Raw genomic sequence first — 18,216 nt, 5'->3', positions numbered from 1 at the left:
TAAGTTTCCTTGCTTTAGGGTGCAATAACATTTCATCACATTATGCCTATCTGGCATGGGCTCAGTTTTGGGAGCCCTTTGGAGTTTGCAGCCCACCTGTCGATTAATACCAGCTTAAACTGAGCAAGAGGTATCAGAGGCACTAAATATTCAAAAAGAACTGCAGCATTGCATATGCAGGATGAGTGGTGGTGGGAGGATACGAGTGCGTGGCTGGTGATATACAAAATCCAGGGGCTAGAAAGTGAACAAGCCACAGACTGTGCCAGCAGTTTCGGATGCCAGTACCATTTTAGTAAGTGCAGTTCTCACTTGCCCCTGGACGTGCTGTGCAGCATCTCACCCTTCCCGTTGGCATAGATACCACGGGCTTTGCGACCACCCATCCAGGGCTAAAGGAAATAATTTTCTACTGTAGAAATAAATGATCCCTATCAGTGAGCTAGAGGAGATTACTTGACTGAAAAGGTACTTAAGGAAAAATCCCAGCCCAGTTCCTCTTTACTTCAATAAGGCCAGGACTTCATCCTGCACCTCCATGTAAATGTTCTCCTGTGAAGAAGGTGGCCATTCCCATGCCCAGCTTTCTCTCCAGGCAATGCCAGTGGGCACAGCCTGTGCAGAAGTCTGCCAGACCTGAGGGCTACCCGGCAGTGGGAGCTGCATTTCCTCACACGTGTGAAATCCTCCTTGCGCCCAACATAGCGCAGCGGCTTGTACAGACACATATGGAAGCTCTCCAGAGGAGCAAGCTGCCTTTCTAGATATGAATTAAGGGAGCGAGCATGGGAAAGACCAGCACAGCTAGAGGTTCTCAGAGAGGAGGGTAAACCAATGTGCGCTCCGTCTCTCCAGATCAGGGATTTCACACAGCATGCACAGCCTAGGCAAGCAGCACTGAGCAGCCCTCTCTGGATGCCTGCGCAGTTAGCAAAGATGCTAACGGGATACCAGCAGGCATCAATCAGTTTTTTCCCCTGCGCATGATGGGACTTCTGCTTGTCACACCAGGAAAGACTGAATGTCTGAAACAGGAGCTTTCACGTCTGAAACAGGAGCAGGGAAGCAGCTTTGCAGAGACATCGTGGCCTCTGTCTGGCTTTGTCTCAGAGTCACAAAGATAGGACGGGACTTCTGGAGTCTCTTGCCCAAACCCATGCTCAGAGCAGGGCTGGCCAAGTTTCAAGTATCTCCAGGGATGGAGATCCCATAACTTCCCTGAAGCCCTGTCCTGGTGTTTGACCACCCTCACAGTGAAAATTTTTTTCCATATAGTAACAATTTCCCATGGCCATTGCCTCTTATTCCTCTGAGGAAAGTTGTCTGCTTTACCTTTACACCTTCTCACTATATCCCCCTTGAGATGTCTCTTGTTGAGGCTGATCAAATCCAGTTCTCAGCGTCTTCTCATACACCAGGTGCTTCAGCCCCAATCATTTTGATAGCCCCGAGCTACCGCACCCCACTGCATTGGTGAAGAACCAGCTGCGGAGCACATCAGCCCACAGAGTAAGACGGAGGCTCTGGCGCTGCGCAGATGGGTGCAGTAGCAGCTCAGTGGCAAGGAGCTGGGTGGGCTGGTGTAGCGACCCATATTCGGCACAAGAATCTTGGTGTACCCCGACAGTTCTTTTCATTTTAAAGGCACCTGCTGCATACATTTAGTCTCAGAAGAGGAGAAAGAAAATGTCAGGATGGGAAGGCAGAAAATGATGGGCTGTTGGGATTATGTACAATGTATCCTGCTCATTTCTGTATCCCTCAACAGGGCAGATAAAGTAATGACTGGACAGACACATGAAGAGATGAGGAAGCTGCCACATATCTCTGTAGGCAACTCCCATTAGTTATCTCACCAGCAGAAAATCAGTATCTTGTTTGCAATTGCTGTCAGCTTCTGCCCCAGCACCTAGGCATTTCCTATTTGTCCCCTTTAATTGTGCTGGTGTCAGATACCGCATCTCCAGAAGCTGGAGAATTAAACTGGGCTGCAAGCAAGGGGCTGGACAAACTCTGCAGGCAGACTCAGCCCCCAGTTCAAGTGGAAAGGCACTGCAAGAGCCGCTCAGCCCGTGGGTGTGCCTGCCTGCTGCAAACAGCCTTCCCCGCACCGTGCCCATGCCCCGAAACTACCAGCACTGAGACAGCCCTTCTTCTAGCCCACTTTTCCTGTGCAAAACCACAAAGATTGTTTTCTAATGACTGTGGGCACTTCTCATTTAAATGTTTTGGGGACAACTAGGCTTTGAACTTTCAGAATAAGAAGATATTTTAAAATGGTGAGCCTGCATTTCCAACTAGCACAAAAAAAGCCTCTTTGAGAAATGACTACAAAATAAGAGGCCAGAACTTCATGGCCCACACCACAAACGGCACTCTAGCAATGAGGCATTAGAAGAAAATGTCAATATGGTCACAGTAGCTACCCATGGGGGAGTTTGTTGTAGTTACCACTACGTCACATGAAACGTCTTGGGCAAGGACTGTGTCAGACCTCAGGACATCTTTATTTCATGCTTAGTCTTGCAAGGCTTATTTTAAACAGAGGCTGTAAAAACCACTGCTGTCAGTGAAACGTGGACATGTAGGCTGGGATTCCAACCACTTCGCTCCAAGTGTCAGGAGTGGGAGTAGTTATACACCATTGGTGTCTACCACTGAGTAATATGCCCATGCTCTCCTTACAGTCAAAAGAAGTTTCATCAACGTGGTCAGCAGAGTCTGGAAAGCAGTCTGTCTTGTCTGAAAGCAGATTTGGCCTGACCTGCATTGGATCAGATGCACTGTTCTTCACTGGCTGTATGACTACATCTCCCACTAACAGGAGATGTTACATCTCCCACTAACAGGAGATGTAAACGTCTGTATTAGAGACAGCTTATGGTCACTGAACTGAGTCCGATCTTTACAGTCAATGCGGGTTCCCCTAAGAAGATTGCACACTGTGACCAAGGGGTAGTTATTAGTTGCGGTTTTGTTATCCCTGACCTTTCCTTTCAGTCTCAGCTTTAACAGGTTGGTTTGGCAGTGTTGTCATCTCCCTAGGCTTCTGCACAGCGTATCACACTCAATTTCCTTTATTTCCTACAGCGAGAGCAAGTAACAGATACTTACAAGCTCTTCACCCCAACCAGGGAACAGACTGAATGCAGTAACATCTTCATCACTCTTAAGATTTTTGGTTCCCTGCAAACAGAAATCTTTGCGGAGACTTGAACACCACATCCCAAGGGAGCGCAGAGGAACTGATGGGTGCCCCGAGTTATTGGATGTGCAGCTCAGAGGTCACATTCCTGCACCCCATACTCTCTTTGGGTGCAGCCTCCAAGCTAACAAGCCCTGGCTCCACCCTGACTACCTCGCAGCCAAGGCAGGAGCAGCCATGAGACGCTTTGGTGCTTGAGGAAAAGGGTCAATATAGTTTGTCTTCTTTTGATCATAGGATGATTTTTTAAACAACCTCATCAAAGATATGCTTGCTCCTAAGGGATGTCCCAGTGCAAACTTTGCTCCTCCCACATCAGCAAGCATCGGCTCAGACCTGGCCAAACTGGGCGTCTTACCACACTTCCACCCTGGGGTTGTCGTGTGGGGTGAGACTGGGCTCTTGGTGGGGTTGACAGGCACCGCATGCCGATCAACAGCTACATGTGAGGTGTCGTTTCCTGCCGAGCACTGTCCAACAGACTGGGAGAGCGCCTGCGTTTCTCACGCTGCAATGCAACACCTGCAGAGAATCAGTTAGTCGGATGTCGGTTTGCTGCTGCTTTTGCTTTTCTTCTGATAAGCAGGGGCTTAGTCCACAGCCCTTGAAATTCTCATTTATTTTTTCTTATCCTGAAAAGCTAATTTTCAGTGAAGTACATGTAACAGCAGAGTCTGGGCTTTTGTTAGTAACTATCATCACCTCCGCAGTAATACAACTCTCACTAACCCAAATAGTGACAAAAATCCAAAGCGTGCGTGTTGGTGAGATCTCTCAGTATTTTACCATAGCAGATACTGGATCTCTCTTGCTAACATTATTCTCTTTTCCCTTTTCATGTTGTCTCTAGCCAGAAAATTCAGCATGACGGAAGCATTCACAGAAACGACAGCTGAATACAGTTATGACGAACATGCTTTTTCCTGCAATAAGACTGACATCCAAGAATTTGGGAAAATATTTCTGCCAATATTTTACATTGCAGTGTTTGCTCTTGGCCTCACAGGGAACCTAATGGTGGTTTTTGCCATTGTGAAAGAAGGCAGTAAAAAAAGCATCACTGACATCTATCTCCTGAACTTGGCTATCTCGGACCTTCTCTTTGTGATCTCCCTCCCCTTCTGGGCTTCCAACACAGTGCGTGGATGGACCCTCGGGACTATTCCATGCACAGCTGTTTCCTCGCTGTATTACATCGGTTTCTTTGGGGGCATGTTCTTTATCACTGTTATCAGTATAGACAGATACATGGCCATTGTCCGGGCAACATATTCTCTGAAATCCAGAACAGTGAAACATGGCTGTCTTATAACCTGTGGAGTATGGGCAATAGCGGTTTTAGTTTCCGTGCCACATTTTGTGTTCTCCCAGCTGGTAGAAAACGACTGCATTTCTGTCTTTCCCCAGGAGCTGGAGAACATCTGGCCAGTGTTCTGCAATGTGGAGCTGAACACCATTGGCTTTTTCATCCCAGTCTGTATCATATGCTATTGCTACTGTGGGATCATCAAAACCCTTCTGTCCTGCAAAAATCAGAAAAAAACACGAGCCGTAAAACTGGTCTTGGTTGTGGTGGTCGTGTTTTTTCTGTTTTGGTCCCCCTACAATGTACTGATTCTTCTAGAGACTTTAAAGCACTATGAGTTATTCACAAGTTGCAACCAAATTAAATCATTGGACTACGCAATGCACCTGACTGAAACCATTGCGTTCAGTCACTGTTGTCTCAATCCTCTTATCTATGCCTTTGCTGGGGAAAAATTCAGGAAATACCTTTATCATGTCTGCTTAAAGCACTGTCCATTCCTGTGTTTCTGTGGCCCCTGCAGTCGCTACCAGGTCACCTATCCAGCTAGCTATGCAGAAAGCGTCGTGAACAGCAACATAACCCTGAACACCAGTGACCAGGATGGCTCTGTCTTCGTCTAAATGGCTCTGTGAAGAAGAAATGTATGTAAATATGTCTTCTGCAGGGCTAGCCACTGCTGAGAGATTGCCGTTACCCATCTGAAGAGACTTAATGGCTGCACTGAATTACTGACATGCCTCTTGTTAAGAAGCATTAAACATTCTAAAACAGTAAAGATTTTAAAAACAAAAGCAGTACAATATGTCAAGGCTGAACATGGAATTGAATCAAGAGAGAGGAAGAGGGAAAGTAGAAGCAAAACCAGCGCTCTGTGCCCAGAACAGGAGATGGAGAAGAATTTAAGGATAGGGAAGCTGTTAAACAGTTTCATCATCGAAACTTGCGTGTGTGTCGGTGTACGCACAGGTGGTACAAATGTACATAGACCTAAACTCATTTTTTAAGGGAAGAGAGATGTCTTTAATGAATTGTAGCTGACTGTTAGCAAAGGGGAATATTTTTGATAGTAAAGGGGTATATTTTTAATGCTATATATCCATATGGAAGTGATTTGGGGGTTATTGATTGCAACAAATGTTTTACCTGTGCTTTCATACCTAATAAAATCCTACTCTTTAAAAAAAAGAGTTATTTCTGAATATGCGCTTAGTGCCAACAATGCACTCAGTGTCTATATCATGCAATAATCAGGGCAAGGACCGTCCTAAGGATTTGGGACCTGAGCTGGAGCTGATCCAAGGCAGTAGGCATATCTCTGATTTCCACGGGCTGTGGCCTGAGCCAAAGGCCGGAGTTTGGTGGAGCCCTTCACTCAGCACATCCCCAAGCGCTCTGCTGAGCGAGGGGCTGCAAGCTTGATCCACGGACATCAGCACACGCTGGGACAGCGGGAACTGGAGGGATGGGTTTGGGTATCATTGTGCTTGGTCCAAATATGGCACGATCGAGCTGTGAATTGCTTGCAGAGCATGGTAACTACATGCTTCACGCCCGTGCTCTGCTTGCCACACATTGTAAACACCAACTGTGTCTATACCATTGTAAACAACAGCTTTTGGGGCAAAATAACCATTTGCCCATGCTGCTTACCACAACCTTCCTCAACCTTTGTGGGTCTCCCACCACAGCTGATTTCCCCAGGGAAACCTGCAGGTGTACCCAGATTTAACATGTCCCGCAAGACACATTTACCATGTGCACTCCACAGCCTCCAAATATCCTTTTTACTCTTGCAGTGACAATGCATTGGGGGTGGAAAATGTCAGTCAGACAACTGAGAGCCCTTCCCCAGGGGCCTCCCTGGGAAGCTCCTGCCATCATCTGCTGCAAGAGCAAAGGAGATTTGTGTTGGCACTGTGGACTGGAGTTAGGTGAATGGAAAAAGGACTGTTGCCATCTATGAAGCTGAGATCACCTTACAAGGAAAAATCAAGGACCAATCTTACAAAATGAGTCCATGCCAATGAGGCCCTATTACTAGACATTGATGGAATTGGCAATATGTCAAATCTGAAGAAACGCTCTCACTTTCCAACTAACACAAAAGAATTGTTCTAGAGTATCAGTGGGAGGAGTAGGCCCTTTCTTTGTGGACCTTTGTACCACCTTGTTTCTAAGAAAGCATGGACGAGAGCCTCTCCATTGAGCAATTTTCCATATGCAGTAATTCCACAAATATTAAATATTCCATTTTTTGCTACTGAATATTCAGAACACTCTACAGTATAATAGCCCCTTTTCATAAAATGCCTCATATTAGGTGTAAATATATTCTATATGCTCAACTTTTAAAATTTCAGCTGTAAGTGGACTTCCAGACTCCAGACTTATTGTTTAAGATTAAGTGTAGCATGAGTGTCACTTGAAATTAAATTACTTTTCAAAATTCTGCCTAAGCAAGCAAGATAAGACAACTCCCTCTGTCCCCACCCCCAAGCAAGTGGTATTTTTAAGAAATGGTATTTTTACAATGTTTTTTTAAAGAAATGCTAAGATGTGCAGAAAGAAAGAGGAAGATACTCTGAGACTAAACAAGAAGACATCTGCATGAAATCAGCCTAAAGAGGGTGGATTGCCAGGCTGAGCAATGCAATCTCACTTGGTTTATTTAACTTTCCTTTTATTTTTCAGACAATGGCGAGTTACTGAGTGGGAAGAGTAAAAGGCACCTTTAAATATGATCCGTGTGCTGTCTCCAGAATGAAAGGTGGAAGCCCAGAGCTTTCTGCCAGCTCTCTAGGAAAGGAGAGCATTTTCCTGCCTAGCCCCAGTGGTTTCCCAGGAATCCTACCCATCTCCAGCACAGTGCATCACAGCACACACACCTTCCAGATGTATCTATCATCTCCCTCTGGCCGTACAGACTTGCTACTGTGAGTCAAACTGCCTTGACAGGCCTGGGTCCTCTGCAAGCTGCAAGGTGTGAAACTGCAGCTACAAAAATCCTTCACTTCCAAGCCAAGGGCCCCTCCTGACAACCTGCACTTCTTCCGTCTTCTTTGCCACAATGTGCAATGGAAGACTTCCAAGGATTGTCAGCATAACATCGTCAATTTTTATGCCACGTATTTGCAAGTTATTATACAGAATTTGCTATTTATGTGCAAGGTCTTATTGCTCAATGTTTGAGCATTTGTATGAGATTAAAAGCTTCAGGGGGCTTTCCAGGCATGGGGCTCTGCAACAAATAGCTAGTTTATGCAGATGCCTCCTCATAGCAGAAGTGGTAAATCTTTGAAAACCCATGGAAAACCAAAATCTACATTTTCGTTTTGTTTGCATTAGCAGGAGGAGTTTTGCTGTAATTGTCCCTTAAAAAACTTCAGCCTCCATGAAACATACCAGTGCTCTGAGGGCAACCAGTAACAAACTTTAGCCGGACTGGGTTCAGCTGCAGCTGAGACAGGCATTGCTGCTCTTTGCTGTACTGCACCATGCCACCATGCATGGGGAGCCATAGCCCCGCAGCTCCTGCCCACACCATGCCTCTGTTGTGATTTGTGACAGCTGATATTGTGTAGTTTCCTGGGTTTCTGCTAATTTTATACATTACATTCCTTGAGATACTGTTTGCACCATTAGAGCCTGACTGAAAGCCCACTGATGTCTCTTAAGTCCCTCCACTGGACTTACAGCTAATTGGAGCCTTTATTTGAAGGTACTACTTCTCTTTCAAAACCTCTGCAGCAGGAAACTGGTGCTTTCTAACTGCCCAGCTAGTTTACAACATACGCTTTTCTATGTACAGCACTAATGCTGCATATACCCTTAGACGGATCAGCACATCCCTGAGCACATCCATCCAGTTTCTATCCATTACACATGAGAAAGTAAACCAGTCTCTCAGTATGGGATAAAACCTCTTCATCTGCCATAAATTAAGGATAGACTCTTGCTTACTTAGTGAGTCACAAATTACACATGAAAATGCACATCCACACGGACACTTGTTATATCTATCCATTGAATAGTATTTGGTTGTGCAAAAAGGAGGTCAGGAAATCTCTGGGTTTGGTGGGGGGATTGGGCTTTAAGGTCTTGAGGGGTGGTGAGCTATCTTTGCATCTTATTTTTTCATCATGATCAACTTTTTTCCTATTTGAGAATTACACCGACACTTAACATAAATCTTTTCCCAGCTGGGTTACAGTTTGAGGAACTAATAAAACCTGAATCCAAATTTTCTCAGCAGGTTCACAACTATACTTCATGTTCTACTTATAAATAGAATGAACAAGACACATATTTAGCCAAACTGCTTGCAGTGAGATACATGGACATCAGTATCTTTTTTAGGTGCCACTGTAAATCCCTCTTGTTCAACTATCACATCACAGTCCCAAAATCATAGGATTTATGTTTCTTCATTTTTAAGCTGAGCATGGCCGCTTTGAATTCTTTTCATTGACCTCTTGAGGTTTCTAACTTGTACAAAAAACTTAGAAACTCTGCAGCCAGCCAGAGCATCACACCGACCTAGGAAATCGCTCAGCCGTGAAAGCTGTCGTTTTCAGCGCTGGCATCAGACGGAGTTGCTACCCACATATTTCCTTTGGATTTAGAATTTGCTGGCAGTGGATCTGAAGTCCTGGTCCAGGGTTGTCTGAAGTTTTAAGGCTATATTTCACAGAGAAACTATTTATAAATGCATTGGTTATGGGTTAAGTTCTGTCATTTCCATTTTGCCTCTATCACCTTTGCGAGGTCCCTCACTGAGATCTCGTAGGTAACAAAAAATCGTTGTCCTAGCAGGACACTCTGTTGCCAGCGAGGGGACAAGTCCCATCCATGCAAGTCCCAAGTCCTGCTATCGCTAAAAAACACAGGAGCGTTTTCCAAAGAAAATCTCAGTTACCAGCTTTATTCTTCCCAAATTTGAATTCCAGAAGTTGCACTATCTCTACCCACCGTTGCTTTTGCAGCTCCTAGCTGATAAAATGTTTCCTCTGTAGTTATTGCCCAAGCATGGTGCGGTGCTTTGCCAAAGGCCGTTTACATACCACTTCTAAAATGGCCACATTTTAGTAGTGAATGAAATATTTTCTGTATTAAGGATTTACCCAGTCCTGCTCAAAGATTTACTGTTTGCACTTCAGTTTCTTAACTCTGTAAGACACCCAGAACTCTAATGAAAACCTGTGACTTCCAGAGTTATTATTTTGAAATTAATATCTGGTAATCGAAGCTAAAAATTGAGAACAATTTATAACTATTAAAGGATGGTTTCTGACCTTTTCATATATATACAGTTTCTGTTGAAGTTGGTAATAACTCTGCTGCCATTGTTAATAAGAACTTCCTAATTTAGCTGGTAACTACTGTAAGAGCTTGGTTTTCAACATATACACACCCAAACCTCAAGAACTGGGTTTTGCACTGTCAATGTTAACACATTGTTTTCAACGCGGAAAAAAATATCCACCAACTGCTCCTGTATAATTTTGTTCGTTACTCTAATATTCAATACACAAATGTCAATAGTTAATATATTGTATTCCTCATTCCTCTCCCTAAAGAAATACTGTGAAATAGCTCCCATTGGACATGGGGAAAATGGTTTGCTTGTGAAGAACAGTTTGCATTTACCAAATTTCCAACTGTGATCCTTCAATCAGCAGGCAGCAGCACATTGACTTTACACCACTGAAGGCAGAGGTTAGTGAATGGGATAGAGAATGCAAGCAAGGACTCTGGCACAGCTTTTTCACTGTACAGGGGATATTATCCACTTGCCAACTTCAGCTGTAACTGGAACAGTCTGTTTTCCACCCCACTCAGACTTTAAGTCTCTGATAAGTTATATGCATTTGTCACTGCTCCATATTCAGCTGCAGCCCAACAGTCCAGCTACATATAGGTCCCTATGCTGGGATTATGCAGGCAACTGAAAGAAGCCGCATTTCTCCCACAAGAAGTTTGCTTTTAGCTCATAAATACTACATTTGCTACATTAAAATCAAACCCAGCAGCACCGTGACACAAACGGCAGCACGGTTTGCAATGGCCATGATTTGCAGGGCACATTAGAGGACACCGATGAAGCTGAGGAAGCAGAACAGTAGATGGCTCCACGCATCTCCTGACAAGAGAGTTCACTCTAGTGCCACACATGCGCTGCTATTTCTATGTGCAATTTCCTATGCACTTCACCAGCATGGTTCCTTATATATAAGAACTGCTTGAAACCTTGAGCTGCAGCTTCAATTATTTTTCTGGGCTCCAACCAGCTAGAAGCAAACTAGAAGGCAACGGTATGTCTAAGAGGCACCTGGAGCAGGTTGCTGCACCACCTTTGTCCACAGCCCTTTGCCATCCCCTTTGCCCCGGGCAATTGCTGAGCAAATAGACCCCAACTTGGCCATAGCAGAAGCACATGGCAATGGGGAGCATTTCCCACTGGAAGGGCGTCAAGCAATAGTGCTAATGGCCTAAAAACGCTCGGGGATGGGGAATTGGGTAAGCGCGCACAGGAATCGCTTTTTCAGCACTTCCTAGGGACTAAAACTTGACCAGGTCATAACCCCTGAGTGGCTTCAGAGCCCCTCTCCAGCTAGTCTTTGCTTTACTGTAGCCCCTCTCCCCCTTGGTGTCCTATCTTAGGAAATAGGTATCCCCGTACTGTTGTCAGCTGATTTTTTCTAAGGAGGCCCTCATTTGAATCATTAAAGCTCACCATCACCTGGTCTCTTGTTCAGTTCCTTCTTCTTGGTCCCATTGCTGGTCCCTGCTCTCCAGATCCTCTTGGTAGCTCAGGTTGCAGGAGGCTACAGTGCAAGGGATGGACAAAATACAAGCTACCATAAAGACAACACTGAATGCACAGGCTGGAGTTTACAGACCAAGAAAGATTCAGAAAAGGCAATTGTAGGCAGAGGCATACATCTTTTTACACAAGGCTAACAGCACCTGGAGCCAGGTATTTCCAGAGTCACCATAACTTCTCACTATCCCTGTAATCACCCTTACTCATGCAGGACCCTCTGTCCTAAGCCTGCCCCATCATTTCTTCTGCCCATCTTTACTGTCAATGCTTTCTTTGCATTTCCACCAGAGGGTAGCATTATTAAACTCTACCAGACTTAGAAGTCATTCATGGTAAAGGAGGACACCCCAGTCTAGCGACTGGAGTCACTGATGAACAAGTACAGAGCACGAAAAATGTATTTATGAAAAGTAAGAAAAAATTAGTCACTACATTCTGCTACTGGAAGAAACATCAATTTCTTTGAGTTTTTTTTGTTTGTTATTGAGCAAATGAGAGCCTGTGGATGTTAAATTAACTACAAGCGGTTTCACCAGCGATTCACAAAACACATCTATATGTTGTGAATCACAAAGACGAGAGAGACGTTACAACGAAAACCCTTTATTGTTGCTCTCACAGTTTTATTTCAGTGCCCCGAGTGGTTTCCCCTGCTACTAGAAGTGAACTCAATGTTACCTAAGTTGTCTGCACAGCTTGTCTTCAAGAGGACTTGCAGCGAAACAGCTTTTACCGTGTGATGGCAGAATGCCTTGGTCTTAGCAAACGTAGAAAGAAGATTAGTAATTGGTAAGAGCAAGTATTGGTTCTTTCTCAATCTTGATCCTCTGCAAATACTTTGGTTTTTCTAACTAGCTTCCTTTATGTTATACTGCCGTGTGAGGAACATGGCAGGAGAGACTGCAAAGATACTTGTATAGAGGTTTAGGATAAGGCCAGTCATTTAATAAGCTTTTTAAGTCTACCAACAACTACAGTGTTTGAGAGTTGCGGGCACTACCACAAAGCAAACAGAACCCAAAGCCAGAATGCCATCATTCTTCTCTATCTAAACTCATCGCAATAAACATCAAACAAACTGGCCTGAGGAGACCTCTGCTATTCACTGCTGCCTTGTCTTTTTTTTTTCTTCGGAGAGACCAGCCTTTAACGGGGACATCATAGTGATGGTTAGGTGATGGCTGGGAAATTTAAAGAAGAAAAATTGTATCTTAGGTATCAACTGCTCCTCTGAGTGGAAACAGCCCAAATTTGTCATCTCCCTGTAGAAATAGCTTGGGAACATTTGATAGATCACTGAACAAGACAAAGAAAGCTCCTCATGGTGTCATTTCCCATTTAAGAATACAACTCATGGGTTTTGCATCAGTGATTTTTATTTTAAGTAAAATTCAGCATACAAAATGACTGCTTCTGTCATGTTTGAGGTTTGAAGTTTCAGTTCTTTTTTAATGAGGACTTCTGAATATAGCAGCTTTGCCAGCACAGCATGTGGAAAGAATGCAAATTAGGCTGAGGAAAATGATGGCCAATACCATTCACAGAATCACCAGTGGATACAAACAGCTGAATGCATAGGACTGGACCATTGAAAGGAAAAAAAGATGTGGGGAATTGCAACTTAACAGAGTTGAGCAAGGAAAACACATTTTGGGCTCAAATCTTTTGCTTGTCAGAGCAAGCAGCTGTCTTAGCCAAAGGGAATACGTACGCTCAAAAAGATTGAGTTAAATTATGAGTGAATCACCTGGGACAACAGTGTAGACAGTGGTTGCCTCTAAAACTAGGAAATTAATTCACTTTCCTTTTTTAGTTCTCTGTCAGATTGCTGCAGTTTTACTCATGCATAGGAAATCTGGAATAAATTAAAAATTACGAGGAAGAGAACCGCACAATGAATAGGTGGCACAAACACTTTGCTAACAAGCAAATATTGGAACTACAGATATGCAAACTGCGATTCAAATTCACTTGAATTGCAGAAGAACTGCACAAGGCCTGACCATGCAAGAAGGGATTGGTCCCCTGATGGAGAGGATGGTTTGAGAAAGGTAATCGTTTGTCCACCTGTGACTTTGACGGCCTGGATCCCGCACTGATCCACACAATCAGTCAAAATACTGATTTTTGCAATAGTTGGCTATATTTAGTTACTGTCATCTGCCTTTCTCCTGAGGCAGTCTCTTCTGGATGAGGACTTCTCTAATAAACACTTCTGAGTCATCTATGCACCTATCAGCCAACGCTGATATCAGAGGGAATGGATGGTGCGGTGGTATATCAGCGGTGAGTATCTCACAGCCTAGCTAGGGAGTTAGATAAATGTGTATCTCCAGTCCTTCCTTGGGCAAGACTCTTACGCATCCTGTAAAATGGCAAGTTAATGATAAGACTTTCTGTAAAAGGTGGGAGTGGCTGAAATCATCTTTTGGCAAGAAGCAAGGTTTTCATGGTTTGGGTTGTTCTGCTTTTTGCTTTTATTAAGTTCCCTTCTGTTGGTTTTAATGCCCCCCCCCCCCTCCCCATCCCATATAAAAGGTTGATCTCCTCCCAGTCAGGCTAATCAGGTTTGGTCCACTTCTCTGCACTCTTGTGATTTATTTGGTCAGTGCCACATACCTGATACCATCTAGTAAAGAGGTAAGATGACTTCTTTCTTCTCCCCTTCCCCTGCCAACCTGTTAGTTTTATAGCAACATCCTCTACATCTCATTAAGATCCCTTCCCCCCTTCCTCTTAACCTCACGGTCTCCTGCCATTCCCCTTTTGTTAGTCTCTGGCAGGTTCTTCTTTTCCGAGGAGGAGCTGAAAAAAACCACGCTGTCATGTTAGAAGGGGACTTCAGAGCTCTCCCACTATGGACTACAGTTATACTTAGTCCCTTTCACTCTTCTTTCTCTACAAGCCATTGCAGGACTTTCACTCACACCACCTTTCATCCATTTTCTGCATCGTCTCATTTGCTCAGAGATTTTTTTTTTTTTGGTCTTCTCTGCAGTTTTCCTCGTAGCGTCTCCCAGGGACTCTTTTCATTAGTAGGCCATCATAAGGTGTTTCAGGGTTCATTTTTATCCTCTTGATTTTCATGAACTGGCAGATATTTTTTTAGCTTCATTTTCGGGCATTCATACATCCTAAGTTTTCGTCATCTGTAGCACAACCATTCTTCTCTTTTTGTGGCTGAGCATTCCTCTTTCTGCAGACAGGCTCTTGCTCAAAGCCTCTTTGCAAAGACAGACCTTCCCGTGTGCTGATGCAGCATGAAATGCATTGGTATGGTAGGCTTCAGCAACACAACTGCTGCTTTGCAAGACACTGTGATCCAGCCATTTCTCCTCACCTCACCACAGCCACAGACGCATGCCCTGACAAGACGCCTTTGCTGCACTACTCCTCTGGTGGTAGCAGCCCAGCTTTCTACCCAAGGCAGTGAACAGGTACAGAAAACTGCTTAGGAAGCATTCGCTACTTGAAAGTTTTTCTTTCAAGGAAGGACTGGGCAAAAGGCGATAGGCCAGATAGGTCCTTTCTTCAGGCCAGTTCCATATGAATCAAGCTAAACTGGCATTCATAAGGCTGCAGACTTGGTCCCTGGTAACATTATGATTGAAAGATCAGAAGCGTATTCAAAGTGTGGCATGTGTGCTAAGGACAGGTCGACAGACCTCAAAAAGTTACTAGTGATGGGAAATCATCCCTTAACCAAGAAGGGTTCTTACAGGGTAGAAGAGAGATTGTATCTGGATTCAATTCTATTCACTACTTCATCTGGAAATCAAGAAAAATCACCACTGATGAAATTCAAAGGAGACACCTAGTTTGATGGGCTAGAAAATAATGAGTAGGACAAAATAGGCATGCAGACACACAGTGGTTTACTGAGGCAAAAGCATTACAGCCAAAACTAAGGCAGAACAATGCCTACAGAGCAAGAGATGTTTTTTCCTGAAAAGCAGGTACTTAAAGATGTTATTGTGGGTGAAGAGCTAAACTCACTCCCCTAGTGCAACAGCATGTCAAAAAAGAAGTTAATGAGGCCCTTACATGGACAAAAGAGCAGCAAGAAGAACAGCTTCTAGTTTCTGTGAGCAGAGCTGATGAAACTGGTACCACAATGTTGCCTGCTCATCTGATGTTCACATCTTTAAAGGACTGCTAGTAAACTGAAGAGAAGACGTACATGATCTGCAGAGCAATAACCTGCACCAGAGGAACATCTCCCAGTGACAGATTTAAAAACCTCCGCAGCTTGTGAAAGACGACTGAGAAGCTACTTTCCCTAGAAGTATACTTTATTCTGGCAAAACATGAAACCAGTAGATCCCACATCTCATGCTGTCTTCACATCAAGCTTTTCTGGAAGAAACACTTCAGCAAGTTACTGGGCAAAGTAACAATGTCAGAGGCATATAGGATAGCAGCAAATAGCATAACTGAAAGAAAAACTATACCTGTGTCTGGAATAATACAGGAGGTTGACCTAGAAGACCTATCACTTCTCCTGGACTGAGATCTATGATTCTTCCTACCCTCACAACCACCTCCTGTAGCTTTCTTGTTTCTGCTTCTCATTGTGACTCTTCAGTTTCTCCTGCTAACAAGCAGGCAGCCTCTCCTGTTGAGAAATGACTTTTACTTCTGCTTGGCCGGCTGTTTCTGGGACATAGAGGAGAGCAGCACTTGCCAGCTGCTAGCACAGCTGTTCTGCCGGCGGGACTCAAAAACCATCCCATTTGACTAGCGCATGTCCTCTGTGCTCTCTTCTCCCTTCCCAGGATCCCCCAAAGGACGGAGAGGGCCTACGGCGCTCTCAGGAAGAATTCATAGAAGCTGCTGAGCTTCCTGCTGTGACAAGAACCACGGTAAACCTCCGCACCCTCTGCCCTCACACCACACACGTGCGCGCACAACCTACTTCTTATTTGGTATCTTGACCAGTACTACCGTTTGTGCGAGGTCAGCGGTAGGAGGTAGATTTGCTGTATATAAAACCCGCTACGGGAGACATCATGCAAAAAGGTAGCGTGAATTAACATGCCTTCATTTCTCTTCTTAGCAAGATAAGTAGGAGTTAGGAAAATCAAACAACAATCCCTACACTAAACCTATACAGCTCTTTTCTTCTACAATTACATAGCATAACTTGCACAATTAGTTATCTGGCAGAGAGGGACTAGAAACACACCTCCCACACACCCGCCAAGTGCCTTCCTCCTGTCTGCTCACTACAGATGATAATTTGATTATTTTTTTCTGAGATTAAGATGCCTTTTACAATCCATAAGAAAGAACAAGGCTTCTCTTGAATGAGAGCTGCTTAGTGACATCTACTTTTAATGATTATTGGGTAAAATGAAGCTGCTTTAACTCAGTAATCAGTGGAAACTTTGCATTTCCTTACACATCATAAGATGTGTTTAATTTTATTTCTCAGTTTAAGGGACCATCTCTGATGAGCATTGAGGAGAGAAGCACTTGTGATACAATCTGTAAGGAAGTACGAAGTTTCCGTTAAGAGGCACAGCTACCTAGTGACATCTGCTTTTTGCAGCTGCTGGATATCGCTGTGTAGGCAGCACCTCCCTGACAGAGCTACCTGGTGAGAGGCAAGCGATTCTGCACCCTTAGAGCAAAGAAGCTTCTTCACATCATCTGAGAAGAAAGGCGGAGAAAAGGTAAAATTCACAAAATGCAGTTGCTGAAACAGTTGTGTATCGTGTACATTCATCATGTGTGTGACTGTAATGCTTTTTCATTTACCTTTTGTTGCTGCTCAGGTAATTTTTAAAGCAGTTTTAAGAACTCCTGCATCATCAGAAGTGGGTGTATGTACGTTATGTGAGCGTATGTTTTCAGTTATAAATATTTAAGTGTATTATGCTGAACCTAGATTAGATTCAGGTATGGTTAGGTGTAGTTGTTGCAAAGCTGTCATCTCTAGACCATTGGTGTCAAACAGTTTTGTCCCTGTGACTTGTATTCAGACTAAATTCCTCTCTGTGTATAACGGAACAGAACTGTAGGCTGGAGAGGTGCCTGGGACTACACACAGCAGGGGTCAGGTTAATGATAGTCAATGTTTGTTGTTATGTAGCAGCAACGTACAGTGCAAAGACAAATAAAGAAATGATACTCGCTTTTCTTCTGCTTTCCATTCATAAAGACAAAGGGGAAAGACATAACTCAGGCTTAGAAAAATTCTGGTATGTTACACTAACAAAATGACACTTGCTGTGATGTGAATAACACATACAGTAATACATCAGCAATATATTTGCACTGTGTCTAAGTTACTTACCTCAAAGTAACATCGCTTAAAACTCTGTCCCCGCCTATTAGAAAAGAACATACATATGAAAATGACAAATTCCTGTTATTCATTTAGCCACTGAAGACAGCACTTACCGAAAAATCATGTTAGCTTTCAGTAAGCGTAATTTCATTAGAAGGAATAGTCAGATGCATTTTTATTACTGTCTTTTTATGGCAACGTTTGCCTGATTGGAAAGGTGGGTAAAAATACTGAACTGCTATGAATAGTGGCTTTGCTTTTTCCTTTATGCTGGGATTTATGCCTTTCTGATTTGGTATCTGTGGACCGTATCTTTCATTTCTATTTGCTTTCCTCTCCGCCATTTGAACAATGTTCTGTGTGCTTGACATCCAAGTTGCACAGTGTTGCAAGGACTGAGCACATGCATGTTAAGGACAGTACATTTCGCAAGTGTGCTTAGGCATCCCATAATGCTTAAATAGTGTTTGAGAACCTGTAATGAGAAGTGCGCTGGAACTGCAAGTTAGTCATTGCTAGTGATTCAGGCTTGCGGAGTGACCGCACAGTCTTTGCACACTGAAAGTCACTGACATTTTTGTATTCTT

General features: G+C 43.8%; 1 protein-coding gene across 1 annotated transcript; it reads left to right on the top strand.

Annotated features, from left to right (window-relative positions):
* Nucleotides 1–4,055: 4,055 nt before the first annotated feature.
* Nucleotides 4,056–5,134, top strand: CX3CR1 (chemokine (C-X3-C motif) receptor 1). Its single transcript, XM_009572948.1, has one exon. It carries the CDS (start codon nt 4,070–4,072, stop codon nt 5,132–5,134), a length of 1,065 nt encoding a protein of 354 aa, XP_009571243.1. The 5' UTR covers nt 4,056–4,069.
* Nucleotides 5,135–18,216: the final 13,082 nt, after the last annotated feature.

Source organism: Fulmarus glacialis, unplaced genomic scaffold (assembly GCF_000690835.1).
Source record: "Fulmarus glacialis isolate BGI_N327 unplaced genomic scaffold, ASM69083v1 scaffold13652, whole genome shotgun sequence".
Taxonomy (NCBI): domain Eukaryota; kingdom Metazoa; phylum Chordata; class Aves; order Procellariiformes; family Procellariidae; genus Fulmarus; species Fulmarus glacialis.
This window is presented reverse-complemented; position numbering and strand designations above follow the sequence as displayed.